Source organism: Pelobates fuscus, chromosome 13 (genome assembly GCF_036172605.1).
Source record: "Pelobates fuscus isolate aPelFus1 chromosome 13, aPelFus1.pri, whole genome shotgun sequence".
Classification (NCBI taxonomy): Eukaryota; Metazoa; Chordata; class Amphibia; order Anura; family Pelobatidae; genus Pelobates; species Pelobates fuscus.
In genome coordinates this window covers 101,345,079-101,371,180 of record NC_086329.1, presented here as the reverse complement: position 1 = coordinate 101,371,180, position 26,102 = coordinate 101,345,079, and the positions used below count along the sequence as shown (strand labels likewise).

The following is a 26,102-nucleotide window of genomic DNA, read 5'->3' as shown; positions in this document are numbered from 1 at the left end:
ATGACGCTGCAGTTCCTGACTCCTCCCCGCGGGCAGGGGGCGCTGTGCCTCACTCCCGGCCCCGGATTGCCGCCTTCCTTCTCGGGGTGGGCGGATGCTGGGAAGATGGCGGAGAGCGGCGCTGACGTTGCGGGTAACACCGGGCAGGCGCTGGGGAAAGGCATGATCCGAATCACCGTGAAAACCCCCAAAGACAAGGAGGAGATCGAGATCGGGGACACGGCGTGCGTGAGAGAGGTGAGACCGCCAGTGCAGCGACATGGCGATATACTGCGATATATACAGCGATACCCGGCGATATACTGCGATACGGGGGGGAGCGAGAGACACAGATATACCTGGGGGTCGGGGGGGGGGGGGGGGGAGAGACACAGAGATACCTGGGGGTCGGGGGGGGGGGAGACACAGAGATACCTGGGGGTCGGGGGGGGGGGGGAGACACAGAGATACCTGGGGGTCGGGGGGGGGGGGGAGACACAGAGATACCTGGGGGTCGGGGGGGGGGAGACACAGAGATACCTGGGGGGGGGGTGGAGGGAGAGAAACTGAGAGATACCTGGGGGGGGGGGGAGACACAGAGATACCTGGGGGGGGGGTGGAGGGAGAGAAACTGAGAGATACCTGGGGGTCGGGGGGGGGGGGAGACACAGAGATACCTGGGGGGGGGGGTGGAGGGAGAGAAACTGAGAGATACCTGGGGGTCCAGGCTGGGGGGAGGGAAAGATACCTGGGGGTCCAGGCTGGGGGGGAGGGAGAGATACCTGGGGGTCCAGGCTGGGGGGGAGGGAGAGATACCTGGGGGTCCAGGCTGGGGGGGAGGGAGAGATACCTGGGGGTCCAGGCTGGGGGGGAGGGAGAGATACCTGGGGGTCCAGGCTGGGGGGGAGGGAGAGATACCTGGGGGTCCAGGCTGGGGGGGGAGGGAGAGATACCTGGGGGTCCAGGCTGGGGGGGGAGGGAGAGATACCTGGGGGTCCAGGCTGGGGGGGGAGGGAGAGATACCTGGGGGTCCAGGCTGGGGGGGGAGGGAGAGATACCTGGGGGTCCAGGCTGGGGGGGGAGGGAGAGATACCTGGGGGTCCAGGCTGGGGGGGAGGGAGAGATACCTGGGGGTCCAGGCTGGGGGGGGAGGGAGAGATACCTGGGGGTCCAGGCTGGGGGGGGAGGGAGAGATACCTGGGGGTCCAGGCTGGGGGGGGGAGGGAGAGATACCTGGGGGTCCAGGCTGGGGGGGGGAGGGAGAGATACCTGGGGGTCCAGGCTGGGGGGGGGAGGGAGAGATACCTGGGGGTCCAGGCTGGGGGGGGGAGGGAGAGATACCTGGGGGTCCAGGCTGGGGGGGGGAGGGAGAGATACCTGGGGGTCCAGGCTGGGGGGGGGAGGGAGAGATACCTGGGGGTCCAGGCTGGGGGGGGGAGGGAGAGATACCTGGGGGTCCAGGCTGGGGGGGGGGAGGGAGAGATACCTGGGGGTCCAGGCTGGGGGGGGGAGGGAGAGATACCTGGGGGTCCAGGCTGGGGGGGGGAGGGAGAGATACCTGGGGGTCCAGGCTGGGGGGGGGAGGGAGAGATACCTGGGGGTCCAGGCTGGGGGGGGGAGGGAGAGATACCTGGGGGTCCAGGCTGGGGGGGGGAGGGAGAGATACCTGGGGGTCCAGGCTGGGGGGGGGAGGGAGAGATACCTGGGGGTCCAGGCTGGGGGGGGGAGGGAGAGATACCTGGGGGTCCAGGCTGGGGGGGGGAGGGAGAGATACCTGGGGGTCCAGGCTGGGGGGGGGAGGGAGAGATACCTGGGGGTCCAGGCTGGGGGGGGGAGGGAGAGATACCTGGGGGTCCAGGCTGGGGGGGGGAGGGAGAGATACCTGGGGGTCCAGGCTGGGGGGGGGAGGGAGAGATACCTGGGGGTCCAGGCTGGGGGGGGGAGGGAGAGATACCTGGGGGTCCAGGCTGGGGGGGGGAGGGAGAGATACCTGGGGGTCCAGGCTGGGGGGGGGAGGGAGAGATACCTGGGGGTCCAGGCTGGGGGGGGGAGGGAGAGATACCTGGGGGTCCAGGCTGGGGGGGGGAGGGAGAGATACCTGGGGGTCCAGGCTGGGGGGGGGAGGGAGAGATACCTGGGGGTCCAGGCTGGGGGGGGGAGGGAGAGATACCTGGGGGTCCAGGCTGGGGGGGGGAGGGAGAGATACCTGGGGGTCCAGGCTGGGGGGGGGAGGGAGAGATACCTGGGGGTCCAGGCTGGGGGGGGGAGGGAGAGATACCTGGGGGTCCAGGCTGGGGGGGGGGAGGGAGAGATACCTGGGGGTCCAGGCTGGGGGGGGGGGAGGGAGAGATACCTGGGGGTCCAGGCTGGGGGGGGGGGAGGGAGAGATACCTGGGGGTCCAGGCTGGGGGGGGGGGAGGGAGAGACACTGAGAGATAGGCAGAGGTCATGGTGTTTGCAGTCACTATTTAATGGAACAATAGGGATAACTAGATTCTATAGAACAGCGTGGTAGCAGGAGATCATTAAGGGAAAGCAGGTGCAGTGTCCTGAATCACTCTCAGCAGGTTAGCATTGAGGAGAAATGCGACTCTGAGTCAGCCTCCGCTCACCAGAACAGTCATATAATTGCCAGAGTATTAACCCTGGGCTGCTGACGGATTGATTAGTAAATGTCATGTATTTCTCTCTTTATATTGTAGTGATTTTACCACTCACACCCCTGACTAATCTCTTTAACCCTTTCATATACGATATGCTAACATGGCCTGATATTTCGTATTCTCCATTCACATAGACCCTACCAGGAGTTTAAAAAGAAGCTCCCTACACCTTAAAGGGAAACTATACCTAATGTGCATGCGCTGGGGTGGCATTATGTCTTCCCCTATAGGAAAGCATTGTATAATGTTTACCTGTGGGGTTTTGGGTGATGCTGGCTGTCCTCGTGCCGGGCGGAAGGATGTCCAGCGTCAGTTACATCCTTACTCCTTGTGTAAGAATCCACCTGTCTTTCTCCATCTTTTGGGAAACCGTAGTGTGTCTGCGCACCGTACTTAAAGGGACACTCGAAGGCCCATAACCACTACATCCTCCTGCAGTGCTTATGGTGCAAGAATTTCTGTCAAAATATTTTCGAGTGGTTTTGTCCCAAACTGAGGAGAGCTAGTAGCCTGCTCTATCACTTAATACACTAGTTATATATCCACTCTAGCTATAAAATGTGTCCAAGCTGAGATGGCTTTCATTGTTGTTTTCATTATTTGCAGAATAAAGGTAAACCGTACGTCTGCTCTAAGAAGTGCCCCCCTTTTTATAATTCTGACTCACAGACCAGATCATTTATTCCCTGCTTTACTCTCTATGCGCTATGCAATGTCATAGAGCAGCAGTAGTTTTGGTGCTTTGTGAAAGCTAGTCTTTGACAGCGAGCCAGTCGCTTGGTTCCAGCAATGAATAACGTCCTGGACATATTGCTACTAATCTACTATCCCTTTCTGAACTTGTGGTATGAATCTGTAATCTCAGCATCTTCATTGTGCACTTCCTTTAGGATTCAATGCTGAATCGTATAGATTTAAAGAACAGTTATCGCAAGATCCCTTTCTTTAGGGCTTTCTAAATGGAGTTTATTATTGCGGGTACTTGGCATTGTGGGTTATTTTATATTGAAATAAACCAAAGTACTTCTCTTATATATTTAAAAAACAAAAACGTTTAAATCATGTCTTTTTGGCTGATCAAATACAACATCCGTTATTTTCTGATTGTCGACCCGGTCCCGGGCCAAAAAAAAAAAAATCTTGCTTCCGAAAAAGGTGTGTGTTTAGCTTTTACATACGAGAAACCTTTGTCACCTTCTCCCCGTTGCCTGACTTCGTCATGCTTGATTGCTTCATTCTAGAGTTCAGTAAACTCTGATGAAATCGTTTCTCTGTAGAATTTAGTGTATTGATAGGTCTCTTGGGAGGGATTAGGACTCAATCTATTGTCTGCTACAATTCAAGACAAGGCTGTACTGTAAGAAACGTTACTTCTTTGTCTTAAGATGATGGACAATACCTAACAACTCATTATACGAATCAGACTGTCCCAGCAGTAGTTAAAGAAAGAGTCTAAAAAATAAATAAATATCTCTGTAAATCACAATGACATGTAGTCCGGCATTGAGATAGACTCCTTCCTGCAGCCAGATCCCTTATTTTTGTCCAATTAAATGCTTTTCACAGACATTGTGCATGCATAGCCATTGGCACAATACACCAGATCAGCCCTGAGTGGCTGTTGCATAATCACAAATAGGAAGAATCTTATCAGAACCAGCCCAGCATCAAGTCCCTTTCAGATGATGGGATTTTGGTGCTTAGACTGTCTCTGTAAGTGACAGATGTCGCAATCGGACTCTGATTTTCTAGTATGGAGTGTTCCATGGTGCTGTGAGATAATTAATCTCCTGGTAATTTGAGGTTTAACCCTTGGGGTATCAGTCTTGCTTAGTCACCTCATTAATTATGTCTTGAGCTTTGAATATTATTAAGCAGGAAGGAAAGGAATGCTGTGCGTCCATAAATCCCGTTCCCAAAACGGTTGGTTTATTTTTGAGCTGCTGTTGTATGTGTTCTCTATTTCATGGTTGCCTCATTCTCTCTCTGTTAGAGTAGAGGGAGCTGTGCTAGAATATTACATTTTACACGGTCTTTCTTTGCAGTTCAAGGAGGAGATATCCCGACGGTTCAAGGCCAAACATGATCAGCTGGTTCTGATCTTTGCTGGGAAAATCTTGAAAGATGGCGACACACTAAACCAACACGGCATCAAAGATGGGCTTACCGTTCATCTGGTGATCAAGACCCCACAGAAGTAAGATTTTACCCTCCGTTATTGAAAGTTTGTGTTCGAGCCACTGACCGGTTGGATTGTTATATTAACTACTGATGTCTGATTTGGGTCATTTAGCAATTCACCTTTTAATCCTTAACCCCTTAAGGACACATGACATGTGTGACATGTCATGATTCCCTTTTATTCCAGAAGTTTGGTCCTTAAGGGGTTAAAGGAACACTCCAGACACCATAACCACTGCACCTCACTTTTAAACTTTTTTTTTTTTTATTATTACTTTCTGAATGTTTCTTCTTACTTGCGGTGCGCCAGACCCCTCCTCCGTTACAGATGACAGCAAGCCGGAACTTCTAAACAGAAAATTCCATTAGCTCACCTGGATGAAGCCTTGCAATGCAGAGACCACTTATTGTCTCAGCCTATTATCTAAGCCAGGGATTGGCAGCCTTCAGCACTCCAAATGTTGTGGACTACATCCCCCATTATGCTCTTACACCCATAATGCTGGCAAAACATCTGGAGTGCCAAAGGTTGCCTATGCCTGATGTTAGCCTTGCACTGCTTCTGACTATCCAGTACCAGTTGTAGAGGTAGGCAGCAAACTCCAGGTAAAAAGCCACTTAGTTTTAGAATGATTAGCCACCCTACAAGGAGGAGGCTCAAGGGCATGCCTGGTTTGAGTATATATATATATATGCTATATATTTTGATAACTACAAAAAATTCCGGACTGCCTTGCCTTTGCCAATACTGAGCTTTTACCTGCTTTGTATAGGTTCAGTTGAAGTCATTGCTGCCTAAACTGGCCATATGGGGCAGGGTTTTAATTTCTCTTTACGGTTAGTTACACTGCCATACTTTGAAGTAACACATATTGTGGTTTAATCTGAAGCTGTTGCCTGCAGATAGTATGGATGGCAAGTCACATTCAGATACTAATACAGTTAATCTATATATTTTGTATTGTTCTGTCTAAAATAAGTGGGCTTTGTTTGGACTTGTTATATTGGTTGGATTTGATCGATGACTAGTGCCGTCTCCTTGCAGATCGCAGGATCCACCAGCTGTGTCTCCTTCTGCTGGTACTGCTGCTTCCACATCTTCAACATCACCATCAAACCCTGCTGCTCCTTCCCAGCACCCTTCCTCCAGCAGCACTGCATCGGAGGCCAATGAGGGGAGTCCCAGAGGGGACGGGAATGGGAGCAGCGCAAATCCTGGGGACAGTTCTCCTCCAGGCGTAAACCTGCTCTGTGAGTACATTTGGCACACTAAGCTCAACGTTTGATTGAGTTCCCTGGGGATCTTGTGGGAAGGTTCGGGGAACAATCCATAATTTCCTTTTTCATTGTTTTTTTTTCAGCTGGGTTTGGTGGTTTGTCTGCTCTCGGTAACCTGGGCATGGGCTCTGCTAACTTTATGGAGCTGCAGCAGCAAATGCAACGGCAGCTCATGTCCAACCCTGAGATGCTTTCTCAAATCATGGAGAACCCCTTGCTCCAAAATATGATGGCCAACCCTGAACTCATGAGGCAGATGATCATCGCTAACCCCCAGATGCAGCAGCTGATGGAGAGGAACCCAGAGATCAGTCATATGCTCAATAACCCAGAACTCATGCGGCAGGTGTGTAAATCGAATGGTACTAATTCACCGTTCTGCGATATGCCTTCTTTTACAATAGCTTTATTGCAACTTATACAGCACCTTTAGATTGGGCTTCACTCTATAGCCTTTCATTAAGCAGGTTTATTTTGCATAATCAGTAAGTCTGTCTGTCTGTTTAAAAGCTCAGTGCTTTTGACAAACTGCGTTCTAACTTGTTCAATAAATATTCTGAGCACAATAACAACTTCATCTTAATGACATTTTTATTGTGCCTGGTCCTGGTTGCCATCTAACCTTCATTTATGAACGGTTTAACCCCAAAGTTGTGTATATAGCTCCCGTCCACTCTGCCAGCAAAATCCAATGGTTATATGAGGAAACATCGGACTGGGTGCCAGTGATAGGATGTGGATACACAGAGTGGGGACTGTAGATATACCTAAACTCCGTGCCATCATGTTACTTGTCACAGAAAAATGACTCTAAGAAAGACCAACATTAAATCCTCACTTATTTTTAAAATCAGCATTTATTGTATTCAGGAAAAACAATTCTTTACATAATTATGAAAATCAAAACGGATGTGTCAGAAATTCACTAGATTTATTTACTAAAGTGAGAATTAAAGGTACATTTTCAAATGTAAGAGCAAAATAGCCAAAGTGGAAAAATGAATTAACGCCTGCGTGAATTCACAACAATCCTCACTCAATAATCCTGAATGATGCTAGGAACAGATTGTAGAACAACAAAGATACATCGAATTCTGGTGTTTATCTCTCCTCAATAAAAGGGGAGTTGGCGATCAGGGTGAAGGTTACACTAAACCAAAAATGATAGAGAAACTGACACAGAGATTACAAGATTTGGGCCAAATTGGGGGGAAAATCTCTAATGCGGCTCTCTGCTAGTATGTTAATTTTAGCGTGAAATGTGTAAATTCTTCTTCTAATGAATGAAACTCACTGTCCTTAAGGCCTGCTGGATGAAAGAAGATAGAATATCCCCTCAAATCAGTTTATTTACTTTTTTTTTTTTTATTCTTTTTGTGCAGTTTGGATATTATTTGGCTATGTAAATTACCATAGCAGTATTATTTTATTTAAATTTGTTACTGAATTCTCAGTTTGTGCAGTCATTGACTTCTTGCTGTTTCAGACTATGGAACTGGCCCGTAACCCTGCCATGATGCAAGAGATGATGAGGTACCAGGACCGGGCCCTCAGCAATCTGGAAAGCATCCCTGGAGGATACAACGCCTTACGCCGGATGTACACAGATATCCAAGAGCCACTCTTCAGTGTAGCCAGAGAGCAGGTACTTGTGCATGCAGTACTGCATATTCCTCACTAGGGGGAGAACGTATAACCAATCATTCTAAAATGCTAAATAAATCTAGTGATCTTTGTTTTATCTTTGGGTGTATGTAAGCTGTGTTGATAAAAACTGTGGCTGTTCAAAGGGGTACTCTACGCTTTCTAAGCACTGCAACTCTTTGTGATGGTGCTATAAGTCTTAGGTTTTTTTGTTCTGGATATACACTGAATTGTAGTGAATTAAAATTCAACTGGCAAAACTAAGGCTAAAATAGCTGAGCTGAACAAATTCTCCAGCTCTGCTTTAGACACGGTATGACTATTTTAGCCTCAGTTTTCACATTTCAGAATTGTGTTTAAAGGGACACTGTGGGCATCCAGACCACTTCAGCTAATTGAAGTAGTCTGGGTGCTGTAACCCTTTTGTACTTAGTCCTGCAATGTTTACATTGCAGCTCTAAGTCTGCCCTCAGTGGCTGTCTACCAGACAGCCACTGGGGGCGCTTCCGGAATCCAAACTGACTTTTGGTCTGTTATCTGACGCTGGATGTCCTTAGTGACCTCCAGCGCCAGATCTTCCCCATAGGAAAGCATGGAATAATGCTTTCCTATGAGGAGGTCTAATGAGCGCATGCGGCCATTGCTACGCATGCGCATTAGGACTCCCCTGCCGACGACAGCGGAGCCTGACCCAGCGCCCAGGGACATTAGCGCTGGATTCAGGTAATTATTATTATTTTTTTTAACAATATTACACTATTTGTGGTTTCTTTCTGTATTCATCCACGTAATCTCATTGTCAAGCACTTTGCAAATGCTCAGATACTATTAATCTTCCCCTATGTGTACAGGTAAAGTCCAATGAAGTATATTCCAAACATTACATTTTCTTAATAAATTTCAACTTGCATTGCGAACCAACAAAGGGGGGAAAAAAAATTATATAATTTTTTTTTTTTTTGGTGAGATAAAAATGTGAGTTTGTTTTTCAAACCTCTCCAAAAAACTGCTACGGGCTTATTCAATAAACTCCAACCTGGTTTTAAAGGGATTCTATAACAAACCTGTTATCCTGGCACTATAGGCTCCTGGAGTAACCCCCTGCCGCAGGGCTGAAGGGGCTGTTTTTTTTTGTTTTGTTTTTTTTTATACTTTTCATTTGGAGATTATTTATTTTTATACGAAAAAGGGTAATTTTACCTTTGTGTTTGCTTATATCCACTCATGGTGCACATTTTAGGTCATAAATATTTTCTACATACTGTCGATGAATGCATTATTTTGTGCATGTACCTCTTCTAGTAAGGGTATTTTGTAGGAGACTGTACACCGTACTACTGACTTCCCACTTTTCACCTTTTCTCTTTTTGATTCCATAGTTTAGCAATAACCCGTTTTCCTCGGCTGGTGGCTCGGAAGGTTCCTCATCGCAACCTCTACGCACCGAGAACCGGGAACCCCTGCCAAACCCCTGGAGTCCATCGTCTGGCCCCGAGAATCGCACGCCCAGTAGCGAAAGCAACGCAGGGACCACCACTAGCCAAAGCACCCCGACTGTGTCAAACCCACTTGGCATCAATGCTGCCAATCTGGGAACAGGTAAAGATTTGTTTAGAAATGCTTTGTGCCAATCCTCGTTTATAAAGGCATCTGTCCCGGTAGACCTCTTTTTAGTCATCTTGGGTGCCCTCTGCCTTGTTATGCCAACCCACTAGACATGGCTGGAATGAGCTAGGAAATTGGATCAGCTACCAAGCCTTTCAAGTCAAACAGTAGGTAGGCTGTGTGAGTTCCTGGGTGATTCTGTGAGTAGTGTTTCTCCCAGTGTTTGTCGGTGCAGCCGGAGTACACCTTTTGGCTGCTAGATTGCTGCTCTGTGAATGCTGACCATTCCAGTGTCTGCTGGATCTAGAAGGAATGGCTTTATGATAACAAGATGCTGTCTGCACGTAGTATTTAGTATCCATTCCCTCCCCATGCCCAGAACCTCTACATTTTGTGTAGCTCTTAGAACCTCTTATTCTGTGTAGCTATTTGGGGCATTTTTTATGGTTTGACAGAAACCCTGTAGCGTTGGTGGTTATGGTGCTTGGAGTGTCCCTTTTAATGCTTTACTTGTCTGTGCTCTGTAGATGTTTCTCTTGTGTTGAAGATAATCTGATCAGATCAGCGCCGCAGGATGCACCCTCCATACAATTTTTATAGTTAAGGAGAGCCAAATAGTTGTAACAAACCTTCATCACTCGAGATGTTGTGGACTGCATCTCCCTTGATGCTTTGCCAGCGTTATCGGATGATGGGAGTTGTAGTGTGTATAGATATTTGTTATTTCTTCCCCAGGTATGTTCAGCAGTCCGGAGATGCAGGGCCTGTTGCAGCAGATCTCTGAGAACCCCCAGCTGATGCAGAGTATGATTTCTGCCCCGTACATGCGAAGCATGATGCAGACCCTCTCCCAGAATCCTGACTTTGCTGCTCAGGTACGCGAATCAGACTACGATACGGGTTAAACGTTTTACTGTGAGCGTAGTGTTTGCCCAGGAGCGATTTGTATTTTGTGCTGATTAAACATTTATTGCCAATTCTATTGACTTAATTTTTCTGAATTTCAGATGATGGTAAATAATCCAATATTCAGTGGAAATCCTCAACTGCAAGAGCAACTGCGGAGCCAGCTGCCAGTCTTTCTACAGCAGGTAAGGAGCGTGAGGCCTGGGATTGTTCACATGTCACCGGGAGATACCTGCTCGTGCACCCACAAGACTCCATCCCAGTTACAAGATCGCACAATATTATTTAAAGGATCACTATAGTGTCAGGAAAACAAAGCGGTTTTCCTGACACTATGGTGCCCCCACCCTCAGGGTCCACCTCCCGTGGCGCTTAAGGGGTTAAAACCCCTTCAGTTACTTACTTTAATCTAGCGCCGGGCTCCCTCGGCGCTGGTGACCTCTCCTCCCCACCAACATCACTGGGGCCGAATGCGCATGCGCGGCAAGTGCCGTGCGCGCATTCAGTGTGTCCATAGTAAAGCATTTCTCAATGCTTTCCTATGGAGGCGAAATTCGCCTCCAGCGTCGCAGATGCACCTCTAGTGGCTGTCCGGAAGACGACCACTAGAGGCTGGCTTAACCCCAAATGTCAACATAGCAGTTTCTCTGAAACTGCTATGTTTGCATCTGAAGGGTTAAAACATGAGGGACCTGGCACCCAGACCACTTCTTTGAGCTGAAGTGGTCCTGGTAACTATAGTGTCCCTTTAATTGGTTGTATCTTAGAAGACCTACAATAGGGGATTACCTAGCACGCTGGTTTGCACGTTCTTTTGCCTCCTGACAGTGGTAAAGGCCAATACAGACACGTTTGGTGGGGGAGTTTGCTATTCAATGCCCAGTAAGTCTGCATATCCTTCTGCTTTCCTGTTCAGGTTAAATACACCACTCTGTGGCAGCACATGCCTACCACTCTGTAGCACTGTGAAACCTCCATGTTCGTTAAACAGCATTTTGTCAGACAGTGCTTTCCTGTAGTCCTGTTTCTGTCTGCCTAGTGTCGATTGTGCTCTGTTGTGATGGAAGCGCGTGATTGTGAATTTAAAGGAGCACCAAGCATATTAACCACTTACTCCTTCCATCACCAGCACATCCATTACACAACCACGAAGTGTTTCTCCTGAGTGACTTGTAGAGCTGTCCTGCTAGCTTTCACAACAGCTACTCCTAGTTTCATTCATAAAAAATTACGATTGGAGCTACTTGGTTAGGTAAAAGAAACTGCGATTGATGCTATGTGAGAAGGGGTTGTTTTGAAGTTTATTCATTTAATAAAAAATAAAATCACGTGATAGCTTGATTACAGCAGGAGTTATGGATGATGCACTGTGCTCCTATTCAGAACAGTGGGAGGGCCATGATTGAGTGAGGGCTCTTAGCCACTTCCTTAAAATTCATTCTAGGTTCTATCTGAGTGTAACCCATGAACCAATCCCAAGCAGACCACCTCGCCAGTAACTGTCCCTGGGCAATATAACCATATATAGATCTGCCTAATTCAAATCATCATAGATTGTTAGTTTGTTTACTTCCAATACCTCCTTTCTATAATTGTACAGCGCAGCAGCATATGTTGGTGCTATATAAATGGTAATCATACATTAACCAGGTCATGTTTTGCAGATGCAGAATCCAGAATCTCTTTCCGTAATGACCAATCCCAGAGCAATGCAGGCTCTGCTTCAAATCCAACAAGGCCTTCAGACTCTGCAGACAGAGGCCCCTGGCCTGATAACTAGGTAAGATTAGTCCCTCTGTTTACAAACTTGCCTTTACTATTTGATCACGATTGTAATGTTCTGGTTTTCATTACTCCCCAGCCTTGGGTCCTATGGTGTCCCTGGGGCACCTCCAGCACCGAGTGGGACAACCTCAGAAATCCCCACTTCTTCTACACCTACACCTACAACTACTTCTCCAGCAGGGGGCAGCAGCAATCCCCAGCAACAAATGATGCAGCAGATGATCCAACTTTTAGCTGCAGGAAATTCTCAGGTATTATTGTGCAGAGTATCTGCTCTTTGAGCCTTTTGATTAGCAATTTATAACCCTTTCTCAAAGTAGTGCAAACGTATGGTACCTGTTTTAAAGGGTCTCTCTAATCACCATAACCACTTTTGAAAATCAATTTGAATGTGTATGTTCTGGTGTTAAAGGAACTCACTGGCATTAGGAATTCATGTTTGTATTACGAATTTACGAATTTACGAATGCTACAGTGTCCTAATGCATATTTAGGTTCCGCCCCTCCTGCCACCAGCTGATTGGGGGGGGAGAAGGGGTGGAGGGAAAAGAAAGAGAGAAAAGTTCACGACAACGTCTCTGAAGATTTGCTTCCATGAGGTTTGTCCAACCCATTGCTCCACATAAAGGAACATTCGGGAAGAGAGGCGTGCCAATCAACTGCTTCTCATAGGGAAGCGTTGAATCCAATGCTTCCCTGTGAGCTGTATTTGGCGACGTTCACTGCTCTCATGGACGTTGCATGTCACATGATCAAGTAAAAATGTTGTTGCTCGGGGAGTGCCTCTTTGGTTGTCAGTATGACAGCCACTTCAGGTGTATTTAACCCTACAATGGTAACATTGCAGTTTCTATAAAACAGCAATGTTTTGCATTACCACCACACCCTTACCACTTCATTGAGATGCATTGGTCTGGTGCTTCTAGTGGTCCTGTAACGCGCTGTAACTACTTCTTGTTTTATTTCAATTTATGCAGGGCCAGAATCCAGAAGCCCGCTTCCAGCCACAACTGGACCAACTCAGTGCAATGGGCTTCATCAACCGTGAGGCCAACCTGCAGGCACTCATAGCGACTGGAGGAGACATCAATGCAGCCATTGAGAGACTGCTGGGTTCACAGCCATCCTAAGGAAAAGATTGCCTTGCCTCCCTACCCCTTGAACCCCCACAGGAACTCTCACCGTACAGGTGTTGTATACACCCCACTGCCTGAGCATCTTAGGAAAGGGTAGAAATCTCCCATGACGAGCCTGGGAATCCACACTGGACTGTTACTGTTTTTACGGATGAGGGTGCTCTATGATGTGAACTCTACCAAATCTTCCCCACCGAGGGGGCGATCGATCATTATTTCCCGCCCCCCCCTCTATGCACTGCTTTTATCCACCGGACAGCATCATGCTGTGTATTGAAAAGTACAAACTCGTAATGCCTGCTGCATTAGCACTCTGCTCATAACCTTAACACCTGCTCTATTTAACTCGCTAATCTACAGAGCCAGTTTGTTGGTTTATTTTTTCCCCTCCCATATATTTTTTTTTTCCAATTGATGGACGTTAAGAAAAAAAATGTAGTATTTTTTTTTCTTTTCTTTACAATAACCCACACACTTACACACAGACTTTAGTTGAATTTAAAGATGTCGGAGAGCCTGGGAATCATCGAGCTGTTTCGGGACTGTAGGTCTTTGGACTAGTACACTGAACTGTTACTGAAATGTGAAACCGTGTGGGAAAGTAGGGCAAATAGTTGGTAACTGGAAGGGTTTGCATCTGTTTTCTTGCAAATTCTGCGCATAAGCTCGGTCACTAAAGCAACCATTGTGGCAAAAAAAAAAAGAATCTTTCTCTCTGTTTTAATGTTGGATTTTATTTAAAAACACACACAAAAAAAACAGGGCAGGGACTTGGCAGTAGTCCCGTGGCAAATGTAATGATCTGACTTAACATGGGATACAATGATTGGCTGCTAGCACTCCCTCATGGCCACTAGGGGCTAGATTAACTATGGAGGGTATGGATTATTGCCTATAGTCTGCTCAATGTAATATACAGAATTCCATTGAATTGTTCTCCTCATTATAAGTTCAACCCTTAGAGATTATTTCTATAGCGTGCCCTACTGTACACACAATGTTGTACCCAAATTGTAGTGCTGGGTGTATCTCTAGCCTCTTAACCCCTTAAGGACCAAACTTCTGGAATAAAAGGGAATCATCACATGTCACACATGTCATGTGTCCTTAAGGGGTTAAAGAGCTTCTGTCATTTACGGAAAAAAACTGTGCCATTTAAAAGATCATAATATTTTTAGACATAAATGTTCAATAGCCTTATATTGCATCGGGAATAGTCTATGGCAGGAATCCCAGATGTTAATGGCCTACAACATTATTCTTTGCCTGTAGTAGATGGCCAGAGAATCATGGGAGTTGTAGTTCAGGAACATCTGAGGGGTGGAGTTTGAGATGACTGGTCTCAGGGATTTCTATTCTGTCGGCTGTGTAGAGGACGCGTGTCTAAAAGCATTGCAATCTGGGATGTGGATACCTTGAGGTCCTGCAAGCAAACACCAGGTAATTCTAGTTTTTTCATCTCTAGATTTCTCTGCAGGTGCCCCTTAAATCTTTTTAATGCATTTTTTGCCAGAAAAATGCCAACAGAGAAATCCTTAAAGATTGTCACTGAAAGCGAACTAACACCCAGGATCTGCAGTGAGCTCAAAGTTTCTCAAATTTCTCAGCTAAACCTGTCCTTCCTATTCTGTTATTTGGTCATATGGTGCATCTCCCATAACCCCTCCTGCACACGGGTAATTTACGGTCTCTGTGTCTGTGTGATAGAGCCATATAGCAGACTCTGCTGCTGGTAATTGCTTCCCACTAGAGGGCAGCACCTCCTTTAAAGAGCTGATGCATAATTGTTAGTAAGATTTTCGTAGAAAGCATTTCTGATCATCTTGCTCCCACCTACATCCAGCTATTAGGAGAGTTTTCATTTATGTCATAAATGGAGGGGAATCTTGCAGCCTTACTCCAGAATTAGGGGTCTGTCTCTGAATAGTTTAATAGATCATGTCCTATATCCTCCGCCGGCTAATGGCATTGGCTGATGGATGTGTGCTGACCGCCTGTGATGCCCAGGGCCTATCTTATATTAAAAACAAGGCTTCCCACCTCAGTCCTCAAAGCGCGCCAACAGTCCAGGCTTCTGTCATTTATATACCATTACAAAATCAGCAATATTGCTGACATAACTTTCTGAATGTCTAAAGACACTTTCATTTTGGTTCTACATATTGTAAATTATATAACAAAATATATACATCAATGTTAAACTTGGGTGGTTGGGTGATAGTTATTGTTTCTAAAGCGCCAACAGATGTCGCAGAGCTGTACAATGGGGATAGTATTAAGCTTACTTTTTTCTAAGCAAAAATGTTGGGGTTATGTGTTTCTTGTTTGTTAAAGAGAGAACCTAGAGTTCGTAGAAAGCAAATGTCTCTCAAACCCATCCTCCAGTGTGTCACCTTTTTAAGGCCCTATCGCTCTTACTTTAGTCACCGTTTGCGTTGTACCTTTATACACAAGCTTGGTATACACAGATTAGAACAATCCTCCATAAACGTCTGACAAGCTGACACCTATTCTACATTACAGCAAATTCACTGATTACAGACGTTGTTCACATATAAATGGATCCGATTTATCTAGATTTCTGTTCAATTTCCCTGTAACTTTTTTTCAATGAAGTTTAAATGGAAGTCAGTGCTCCGTGCTGACAGGTGATCATAGTGTCAGCAGTTACCACGTATAATCTGCGCGGGACGTTTGGAACACACAGAAAGGAGTCCAAGTTTATTGAACAGTACAGATAATTCCCCAGGGCTGTTTGCGCTTGTGATGCATTGAATATTTTATGTCAGCCCACACGCTCACATTAAATAAACCATTTACCAAACATTGCAGATTTCAGTAAAGGAGGGCTGTCAGATCCGGTATTTACAGAGAGTAATAAGTTTTATTCCACAAGACCACCCTTCCTGTCTCTCCAAATTAATGTTACATGTTCCTTTTTACTCCACGAGTCTTGCTACAATAAGATGGCATGGCTGCTAAGTGTCTTCTGTAAAAGGCAAACTACAATTCACAGACGGCTACGATGCGCTCATAATGAAACGTTTGTGGAATATTTGCAGGCAGTAAAATAAACATCATGATTGTTTGATTCACTTCCTGGTTTGGGACGAAATCTGTTAAATTTGCCAAGCATGGAGGATTTAAAGTAAATGCAGGCAAGTCAAGTTAGGTGGTTTTTTTGTTTGTGTTTTCGGTTTGTTTTTGTAAGGTGGCCGATCACTGCTGTCAAATATGACATTGCTAATGCAGAAGCATCTATTTCGAGTTAGTAATTCGGTAAGTGGAAGTTGATTCTAAACCTCTAAAAACAAGTTTTACATGGCGCAAGTAACAAGCTAGCGCTACAGCCGTTATTATTATTTTTTTATTCTTACATTTCGCTCTGAAAGATTCTTTGAGAAGATGTCCCTGGCCTCTCTCCTACCTCTATATTAAAGGAACACTATAGTCACCTAAATTACTTTAGCTAAATAAAGCAGTTTTAGTGTATAGATCATTCCCCTGCAATTTCACTGCTCAATTCTCTGTCATTTAGGAGTTAAATCACTTTGTTTCTGTTTATGCAGCCCTAGCCACACCTCCCCTGGCTATGATTGACAGAGCCTGCATGAAAAAAAAACTGGTTTAACTTTCAAACAGATGTAATTTACCTTAAATAATTGTATCTCAATCTCTAAATTGAACTTTAATCACATACAGGAGGCTCTTGCAGGGTCTAGCAAGCTATTAACATAGCAGGGGATAATACAACCTTAATTAAACAGAACTTGCAATAAATAAAGACTAAATAGGGCTCTCTTTACAGGAAGTGTTTATGGAAGGCTGTGCAAGTCACATGCAGGGAGGTGTGACTAGGGTTCATAAACAAAGGGATTTAACTCCTAAATGGCAGAGGATTGAGCAGTGAGGCTGCAGGAGCATGTTCTATACACCAAAACTGCTTCATTAAGCTAAAGTTGTTCAGGTGACTATAGTGTCCCTTTAAGCTTGGTTGTTTCTACCCTTTATTTAAGCTATGCAGGTGCGATCTTTGCTGCACAGTCCACCATTTTCTCTGATGGAAGATCATAAGTAAATGACAGATCTTCTTCAAGTTTACAGTTACTGACAGTGGATCTTTCCAAATGGAAACAGTTAAGTTTGAGACAAAAATTTACCAAATTAATGGAAGAAGGTTCAATCTGTAGCAGCCTTCGAGCAGATTTTCTGGATTATGAAGTTGGTGTTCCTGGCGCAGTATGGAGACTGTGCATTGCTGTCTGTGTGTTTACATTACAAACAACAAAATCACTAGTCTTCCAAACCGAGCCAGAACATTTCCACGAGGAAATCCAGGCTAGAGAGGCCACGGTCAATGAGCCAGAACATGTCCACATAGAAATACAGACCAGAGAAGGCACCTTCAACTAGAAACTATGTCCACGTGGAGTTCCAGGCCACGTTCACCAAGTCAGAACGTATCCACGAAGAAATCAAGGCCAGAGATGCCATGTCCATGTGGAAATCCAGGCCACATCCACTGAGCCAGAAGATGTCCATGTGGAAATCCAGGCCAGAGACGCCAAGTTCACAGAGCCGGAACATGTCCACAGGGAAATCCAGGCCTGAGAGGCCACATTCTAGCCTCTGGTACAAGCCTCTAGCTGTTACACTGGAACACAAGAATATTGGTATTTGTATGGACTACGTCTAATGACAATTTATTATTTCTTTAATTTCCCGTAATGCCCCTCTAAGCAGTTTCAGGGATTCTACCCTACAACAAGTGATTGTCTTAATTTAATGATGTACTCTTTGGGTTTGTTCTGCGTTCTAGAAAATATATACGTGTAACGAGCTGTTTAGATTCTAATTTACTTACTTCGACTCGCATCTCCTGGCTGTAGTCCGTGTTCTTTACTCCATGAACGCTCACCGTGAATGCTGGCTCTGGCAGGCCCTATGATACGAGAAATATTGGTTACAATGTGACTGAAGTGTGGATTGTCAGGAAGTCGGAGACCATTTAACATTTTTCAAGTTTACTTTTGTGGCCTGAGAGTTAAAATATATTGAAATGTATTTCTGAAATTTAACAGTTTAGCGAATAAACCGGTGTTTTGCATTATTATTTTAAATCATATGTTGTGCTTATCCAGAACTGGGTCTCCTCCATTGGTTAATTCTTCAGTGTTCAATACACCCAACCAGGACGATATCCAATGTCCCCAAATCACTAAGTGTTTAGGACGTATGGTGGCACAGACTAGGTTAAAACCGCACTGTCATGTTTGTTTTTTTATTTGTTTTTTAATACTTATTATCTTTCTATCTTAAAGGAACACTCCAGATCCCTATAACATGTTAGCTTGTTGAATTGATTTATCTGTAAAAAGTGTGTGTGCTCTTATTTCATCTCATTGAGCTGCATTGGGAAGTCTGTGATTGGACAACCGCAGAAAGTCTGGGCGGGGTTAGAAGGGGAGGGCTTGCTATTGCAAGCCAAGCTTTCATCTGTCTTAAAAGAAAAAAACATGCAAAACAAACTAGATGTATATTTTCTTTGAAGGTATGTTTACTAAATAGTTTTATTTATTTTAATGCAGTGTTCCTTTAATGATTACACTCCACCTATTGTGACTTGTTTTTATTTATATTGATTCTTCTCCCTTGAACCGGATCCAAATACGTGGGCGCCTGTCTGTTATATCTGCAGTTTTCTCTTCTGTTGGGTTCTCTTCACTTATTAATTATGGGCAAATCAACTTAGCAGCTGTAAAGGAACCGAACGTAAACTCTGCCCATTGCCAAAGAAGGCGCTCCCCATGATAAGTTGTCCCCGACGCTTTTTATGTATAACAAATGCACAGTAAATTCACCCTTTTGTGATGTGGAGTATTTATTTTGCCAAAAATCCAAATCCACCTGTTTCCATGTATAGCTGCTCTGCATGCAGGATTCTATATTACAGGAGGGCAGTTCAGATGGGATCAATCGTCCCCTGTTACATAGAGGAGGACTATGAATGGTGTAACTTGGCTAATTACCTCCTTGGTCACTATCACCCAGAGATTGCAGGATTGGTCACACAGCACTAGTTGTACTGCAGGCGTGAGGCAGCAGGCAGGGATTGTGGTGGATCTTTGTTAGCCCAGCACTGTAGGGATTAGTACTATGCTTTATGGCCCACAATCTCACAGCTCTTCAGCCCTGGACTCGATAATTCCAGGAGACAATCTGTTTGGGGCTGACCAAATAGGCCACCAGCCTATGATGGGTATACATGATGTTTGAGTGTCTGTGGAATACATCGGCCAATCGTCAAAGGAGGCAGTGGGATTTTGGGAGACGTCTGCATTTTTTTAGGCACGCTCTGATCTCTGTGGCTGCTGGGTGATGTTGCGCAGGTCATACTTGTAGACATTGTAGATATGATGGCAATAAATGCCAGTAACAAATAAATATAACTTTTTTTTGTTTTGAGGCTGAAAAAGCAAAGCAATATTATCAGGAGTGATGTAACTATTTAAAGGTACACGATAGTGTAATAAGTGATATACCCAAAGAACTGTCATAAGGTAAATATATTCTTATGGAGTAACTCTGATCACCTTATCTTTCTGAGGAATGTCAAGAGCTTAACGTCACCTTTTTAAAAAAGGAAATCAATTCGGGGTTTATTAATTTAATGGTACATTGAAAACTGAATTATAAAATGCAGGCCACAGTCAAGCTGGGAACCGTGCAGGTTTGGAGAACACGTACAATTCTGCTAAATTTGTCTGACGTTTGCAAATGTGTTTTCCATTCAATGTTTAGTGAATACACTCCTTAACTCAGAAAGACAAAATTAAATAAAGAATACTAGAGTGATTTGTTTGTCAAGGTCCTGCCACATTCAAAATGGCATCCCTCATTTCAATTCTAAAATGTCCCCTGTTTTTATTCTTCAGATAATGGATCGGAGACACTTAAAACCTTGCAATCGCATGGACCGGAAAATAAAATGCATTTAAATGACATTAATAATAAGAGCCTCTTGTTCAGGGCTTGTCTTTTTGTTTCTGTCAGAAATAAATGAGTACCCAGAATACATCATGATATACAAGTAGTGATGTCCCGGACAGTTCGCCGGGAACCGTTCGCTGGCGAACATAGCGTGGTCGCGAACACGCGCGATGTTCGGTCCGCCCCCTATTCGTCATGGAGGTGGGAGGGAGGGTCTGCTGCTGATTGGCTGGAATGTGTCTGCTGACTGTGAGGTACAGGGTCAAAGTTTACTCAATGATGACGAATAGGGGGCGGACCGAACATCGCACGTGTTCGCGACGACAAACGGTTCCCAGCGAACTGTTCGTGACATTACTATATACAAGTTCTCCCAAATAATACAACTGATTGTGTACCTTTTATATTTTTTTTAAAGCAAGACTTTTTGCCCAAGAAAATGATGCAGGCATCAAAAAGATGCGAATAGTCATTTGTTTTCACAATGATCAAAAAAGCTACATAGTGTTATGGGCTGAAAAAGACATGCGTCTGTTAGGTTCAGCCTTTCTCTCATCAGTTTTTGCTGTTGAATTAAATAAATAATTATATCCCTAAATATGGATGAATTCTTGCGAAAATATAATATCCAGGGATATAATTTTTAATCCATGGGGTAATAGCTTTTTGATCTGAGGAGTTATCTGATTCCCATTTTTGGGCAGCGAAGGATCTTTTCCCCGAGTTTGATGCAAAATTGGAAGCGCTTCAAACTATGTTTTTTTTGCCTTCTTTTGGAACATCTGGAAAAAACAAATGTGAGGAAGGCTGAACTTGCTAGACCAAGTTTTTTTTTAATTATTTTCTTTCCCAGCTGATGAATCATGAATATTATGCTTTTTTAAACTTAAAATATTTAAAATGTGTTAACCTTTCTTCATAACTAAAATCTTCCATTCCCCATATTAATTTTGTAGCCTGCCTCTGCACTTTTTCTAGTGTCATGATATCCTTCTTTAGAACGGGTGCCCAAAATTGCACAGCATATTCAATATGTGGTCTTACCAGCGATTTATAAAGAGACAAAATTATATTCTCATCCTGAGAATTAACCCCTTAATGACACAACTTCTGGAATAAAAGGGAATCATGACGGAATATATCCATCGTCTGTCCTTAAGGGGTTAATGCTCCTATTTATACATAACAAAACCTTACTGGCCTTAGCCACTGCTGATTAACATTGCACATTTTTTATATAACAATTCCAAAATCCTTCCTGTGTGTTGTTATCCATTTAAGTTGCTTTGTGCATTCTTTACTCAAAGTGCATAACTTTGCATTTATCTACATTAAACTTTACTCTGCTATTTGAGGGCCCAGTCCTCAAATCAATCTCTTTGGGGCATAGTAATGTCCTGCTCAAATTGTATTACTTTACAGAGAGTTTTGTGTCATCTGCTACAGGGCCGGTGCAAGGAGTTTTGCTGCCGTGGGCAAAGATCCATTTCGCCGCCCCCTCATGAAAGCAAATACAATCTCATAGAGGTTTATTCACTAAACTATGTGTGACAGATCTCCCTGTACCTGGATTATACAGGCGTTTGTTCCCTTCGCCTGTTTGTTTGGTAAATTGCGTTCACCTCGTATATTAACGAATATATATCACCGAATGACAGACCACCCAGATGCGGAGTGTGCCGCTTGTTGACCACATTAACCTCTGCTAACACCAACGATCTAAGCGGTTGGCTGGGTGGTCGGCGTTCGTATGTGTAAATACGTGGTGGCCCTCAGACAGCGCCATCGAGTGCATTGGCCATCGAGTGCATGGAAATAAAATCAGACACTCAATAGCACGAACACCGCTGGGACTTCCACCTCCAACTATGTTCGGTTGGATTCATACGAACTGAATGGCGTTCGGTGAGAGCATACTCTCGAACCAGATACGCCGGGAGTGCACGCACGAACCGTTTATTTGTATATAATGTTGTATGTAGTACTCCCGAAAGAGACCGACCGCACAGCCTGATTTTATGGAACTATTTTGGCAGGCTACCCAGGGATACAGAACTTGAAGGGGTACTCCATTGTTAAGTATGTATTTTGGGATGCATGTCCTCAACCTCAGAGGTGTCTCAGAGAGATGCTGGAGATGCCTAGTTCAAAGAGGAGATTTCCTGCATAAATGGTGGTAATGTCAACCTATCCAACTAATTTGGAATATGATACACATAAAAATTCAAACCTTACTTTCAAAAACTAATCATTTCAACCCCAGACTTCTATTATGACAATTAAACACTCAAAAAATTTTGGTCCCTCTTCTCAACTATTGTGATACACATCTTGGCAGCTGCTAAGATGTTGATTGCCAGAAGCTGGGAGATGGTCACAGCCCCTCGCTGGAATCAGGTTAAAATTCTAATTATTTACCAAATCAAAATGGAGGTGGGCATTTGTAGAACATCATATGATGGGAATAAAAAGTGGTTGAAACAGGTTGAGACATTATTGGTTAGCGAAACCCTCCCATGACGTTAAGCGGTAAAATTCCATCTTGTGTTTTCATCTTTCAATGCGACTGGGTCAGCCCTCTCTCCCACCTCCTCCTCCCCGCAGGGAACTTAGATCTGTGTCCTTTTTTTGTTTGTTATGTTCGGTGATGTCCTATTTGTCTTTAATATTAATCAAAATGATGTCAATGAATAAATTGGCTTAAAGTTTTGATAATTGAAAATTAATAAAAAATTATATATGTTACAAAAAAAAAAGGAGTACAGTAACAAAATCAAACCGGGAATCTCTTTGGACAGATAAACCGTGTCGAAGTGCACATTACCCAGAGGTCTGTTTATATCTCATTCCAGGACAGATTAGAAATTTGAGCAATTGTGTCAGACCTGCAGTACATTATAACAGGGTATACAATGCGCAGGTATACAGTTGCAGTCAAGGCCTGGAATGTGGGTTTTTAATCTAGGTATATATGTAGGCTCCCTGTCATGACACGGACTCGCTGGATTTCATATTGCCATCTGGCGTGATAATAACCATTATGCTGGCCGAGTATACATGTAAGGCAGGGTTCTCAATTCTAGGAAAAGTTAAACAACACAAGCAAGAGAAAATGATATGGCGGGCATTAATATATTACAATATGCTACATAAAGCAACTAGGAGCCTTATCATTAACCCAATAGCCCCTGGGCAAGGAGATGGGGGGGGGAGGGGGCGGGTGGAAGGATCACCATTTATATTCACAGAAGGACACCATGCTAAGGGCAGAGGGCAGCGCTCATATTGAGTACATTAACCACCTGATGTCAGGTGTACCAGTAAGAGCCTGTCAGCTGGCTATAGAGTGTAAAAACACGGCTGAAACCATGGTAAAACAGTATGGATATATTTCAGGGGTGGGGAACGTCCAGCCCGCGGGTCTTGTCTTATCTTTTTGTCTGGCTCTGCCATGGCAACCGCAGCCGGGATTCGAAATTCAATAGCCCTGATGACATTTAAATAATTTTTTCCCCTCTCACTAAGTGAGTCCGAGGGAATGAAGGAGGAAGGAGCTGGGGGTCAGAGGGAGCACTGTAGGGAAGAAGCTTTCTGTGCCTCTCCTGCTCTACCCTGCACTCAAGCTCTGACCCTGCACTAAAGCTCCCCCTCGCACTAAAGCTCCACCCCCACACTAAAGCTCCACCTCTCCAGACTCAAGCAGCTGACCTGCTGGAAAGTGGTAACTTTACCTCCCAGTGCTCCCACGGCATTCAGTGCCAGATAGCCTTACTCAGCAACCCATGACTGAGAGTGAGCTTGCGTGTGTATGTGCCTGCTAGTGAGTGAGCTTGTCTGTCGTGAGCATGTGAGACACTGTGCTTGTCTGTAGGGAGCATGTGTGTCAGTGAGCCTATTAGTGAGCATGTGTGTGTCAGTGAGCTTGTCTGTAGTGAGCATGTGTGTTAGTGAGCTTGTCTGTAATGAGCATGTGTGTCAGTGAATTTGTTATTAGTGAGCATGTGTGTGTCAGTGAGCTTGTCTGTAGGGAGCATGTGTGTTTCAGTGAGCTTGTCTGTAGGGAGCATGGGTGTCAGTGAGCTTGTTATTAGTAAGCATGTGTTTGACAGGGAGCTTGTTATTAGTGAGCATGTGTGTGTCAGTGAGCTTGTCTGTAGTGAGCATGTGTGTGTGTGTTAGTGAGCTTGTCTGTACTAAGCATGTGTGTGTCAGTGAGCTTGTCTGTAGTGAACGTGTGTGTGTCAGTGAGCTTGTCTGTAGTGAGCATGTGTGTGTGTCAGTGAGCTTGTCTATAGTGAGCATGTGTGTCAGTGAACTTGTCTGTAGTAAACGTGTGTGTGTGGGTGAGCTTGTCTGTAGGGAGCATGAGTGTCCCAAGGAGACAAACTCTGTTAGGGCATCTCTGGAGCCCGGAGTTAACTGTTTGTTTGTTTTTTTTACTGTACTTCACTATATGATTTATTTGTATCCCTTTACAGATGTATTGCTGAATCCCAAATAGTGTGTGTATCTTGTTGAAATACACAGATATCTGCCACTCACCAGCTGTTTCTAGCTGGTTTTATTTACTAATCTCCGAGTCTAGCACTGGCTCAAATCGTGAGTCTGGGTAAAAAAAGGGTTAAGGACATTAATAATTTTGTATGACCTCTGGTTTCAAGGTAACAGAATAATTATATCGGCACAGATAACGAATCCTTACAGCCTTACTGCCACCAGTGCCCTCCCCATACCACCCTCCGTTCAGCTTCAGATAAAGCTTTTGATAATTGGCATTGCTCCAGCCTTACCCCCTCTAGACTAAGTAACGGGTACAAAGTATGGAAGATTGAAATGCAAATATTCTGTATGAGGGATGGAATGGGACGCACATTAAACAGATCACTACAAAAGGACAGCAATATCATTTGGGACCCTTTGTGTGTGCCAGAACAAAGCAGTAAAAATGTCATCCGTCTCCCACTGTCTCCTGATACCAGCCGCACCAATCTGGCCCAAACGGACAAAAATATTCCGTGCGGCCACAAAAATAAAAGGCCGACATAAAATAATGGTCATTCTTTCAGCGTACATCAACAGTTTTTGAAAGCCGTTTGTAGAAGCGGTGCGGTGGAGGGATGAGGGATCATGGTGAAAGACTCAAAGATTGGAGATTTTACAAAGCAGAGATTCTTCTACGTAAACGTCACAAAGTGACAGTTCTTTTTCTATCAAGCTTTACAGAACTTGCAAAGACATTTAGAATTACGATTTACAATCACAATAAGTACAAAAAGATATGATATAAATATTCTATACATTAAGCCCACTAAGTCCAAACAATATAAAGAAAATCTTCTTAAATTTGAATCCCCGGATAAACTAAGTCAATGATTGAGTGTTAGAAGCCCATATTTTAGAGACTTGGCACAATTAAACACATTGCACCCTTCCTTTGGTTACATTTAAACCTAACAAAAACCCTTCACTTAGAAGATATCGGAGGAACGTGCAAAACCATTTTCACATTATTTCGAAATATTTTTCAAAAAATTACCTGTTTACTATGGTCTTGTTTTAAATATAATGCAATATAAAGGCTGCTTTTACTAATTGTGGATACATTTCATAAACATGTTTTGAAGAAACCTGCACTCCCTGAGCAGTACGCTCTCTCTGACTCTCTATAACCCGCACTCCCTGAGCAGTACGCTCTCTCTGACTCTCTATAACCCGCACTCCCTGAGCAGTACGCTCTCTCCGACGCTCTATAACCTGCACTCCCTGAGCAGTACGCTCTCTCTGGCTCTCTATAACCTGCACTCCCTGAGCAGTACGCTCTCTCTGACTCTCTATAACCTGCACTCCCTGAGCAGTACGCTCTCTCTGGCTCTCATATAACCTGCACTCCCTGAGCAGTATGCTCTCTATAACCTGCACTCCCTGAGCAGTACGC

General features: G+C 44.6%; 1 protein-coding gene across 1 annotated transcript; it reads left to right on the top strand.

The window, feature by feature from the left end:
- The first annotated feature begins 35 nt into the window (after positions 1-35).
- Positions 36-13,901, top strand: UBQLN4 (ubiquilin 4). Its single transcript, XM_063439901.1, has 11 exons — positions 36-237; positions 4,688-4,839; positions 5,869-6,074; positions 6,185-6,447; positions 7,588-7,746; positions 9,125-9,344; positions 10,086-10,225; positions 10,358-10,441; positions 11,921-12,036; positions 12,118-12,292; positions 13,019-13,901. Exons 1-11 carry the CDS (start codon positions 106-108, stop codon positions 13,169-13,171), a joined length of 1,800 nt encoding a protein of 599 aa, XP_063295971.1. The 5' UTR covers positions 36-105; the 3' UTR covers positions 13,172-13,901.
- Positions 13,902-26,102: the final 12,201 nt, after the last annotated feature.

What these genes read in the sequence shown, in the direction of transcription:
- UBQLN4 (XM_063439901.1), top strand. Translation starts at nt 106, where the DNA reads ATGGCGGAGAGCGGCGCTGACGTTGCGGGTAACACCGGGCAGGCGCTG. An exon ending in ACCCAGAACTCATGCGGCAG is followed by an intron (nt 6,448 to 7,587) that starts GTGTGTAAATCG and finishes TTGCTGTTTCAG; the next exon opens with ACTATGGAACTGGCCCGTAA. An exon ending in ATCCTGACTTTGCTGCTCAG is followed by an intron (nt 10,226 to 10,357) that starts GTACGCGAATCA and finishes TCTGAATTTCAG; the next exon opens with ATGATGGTAAATAATCCAAT.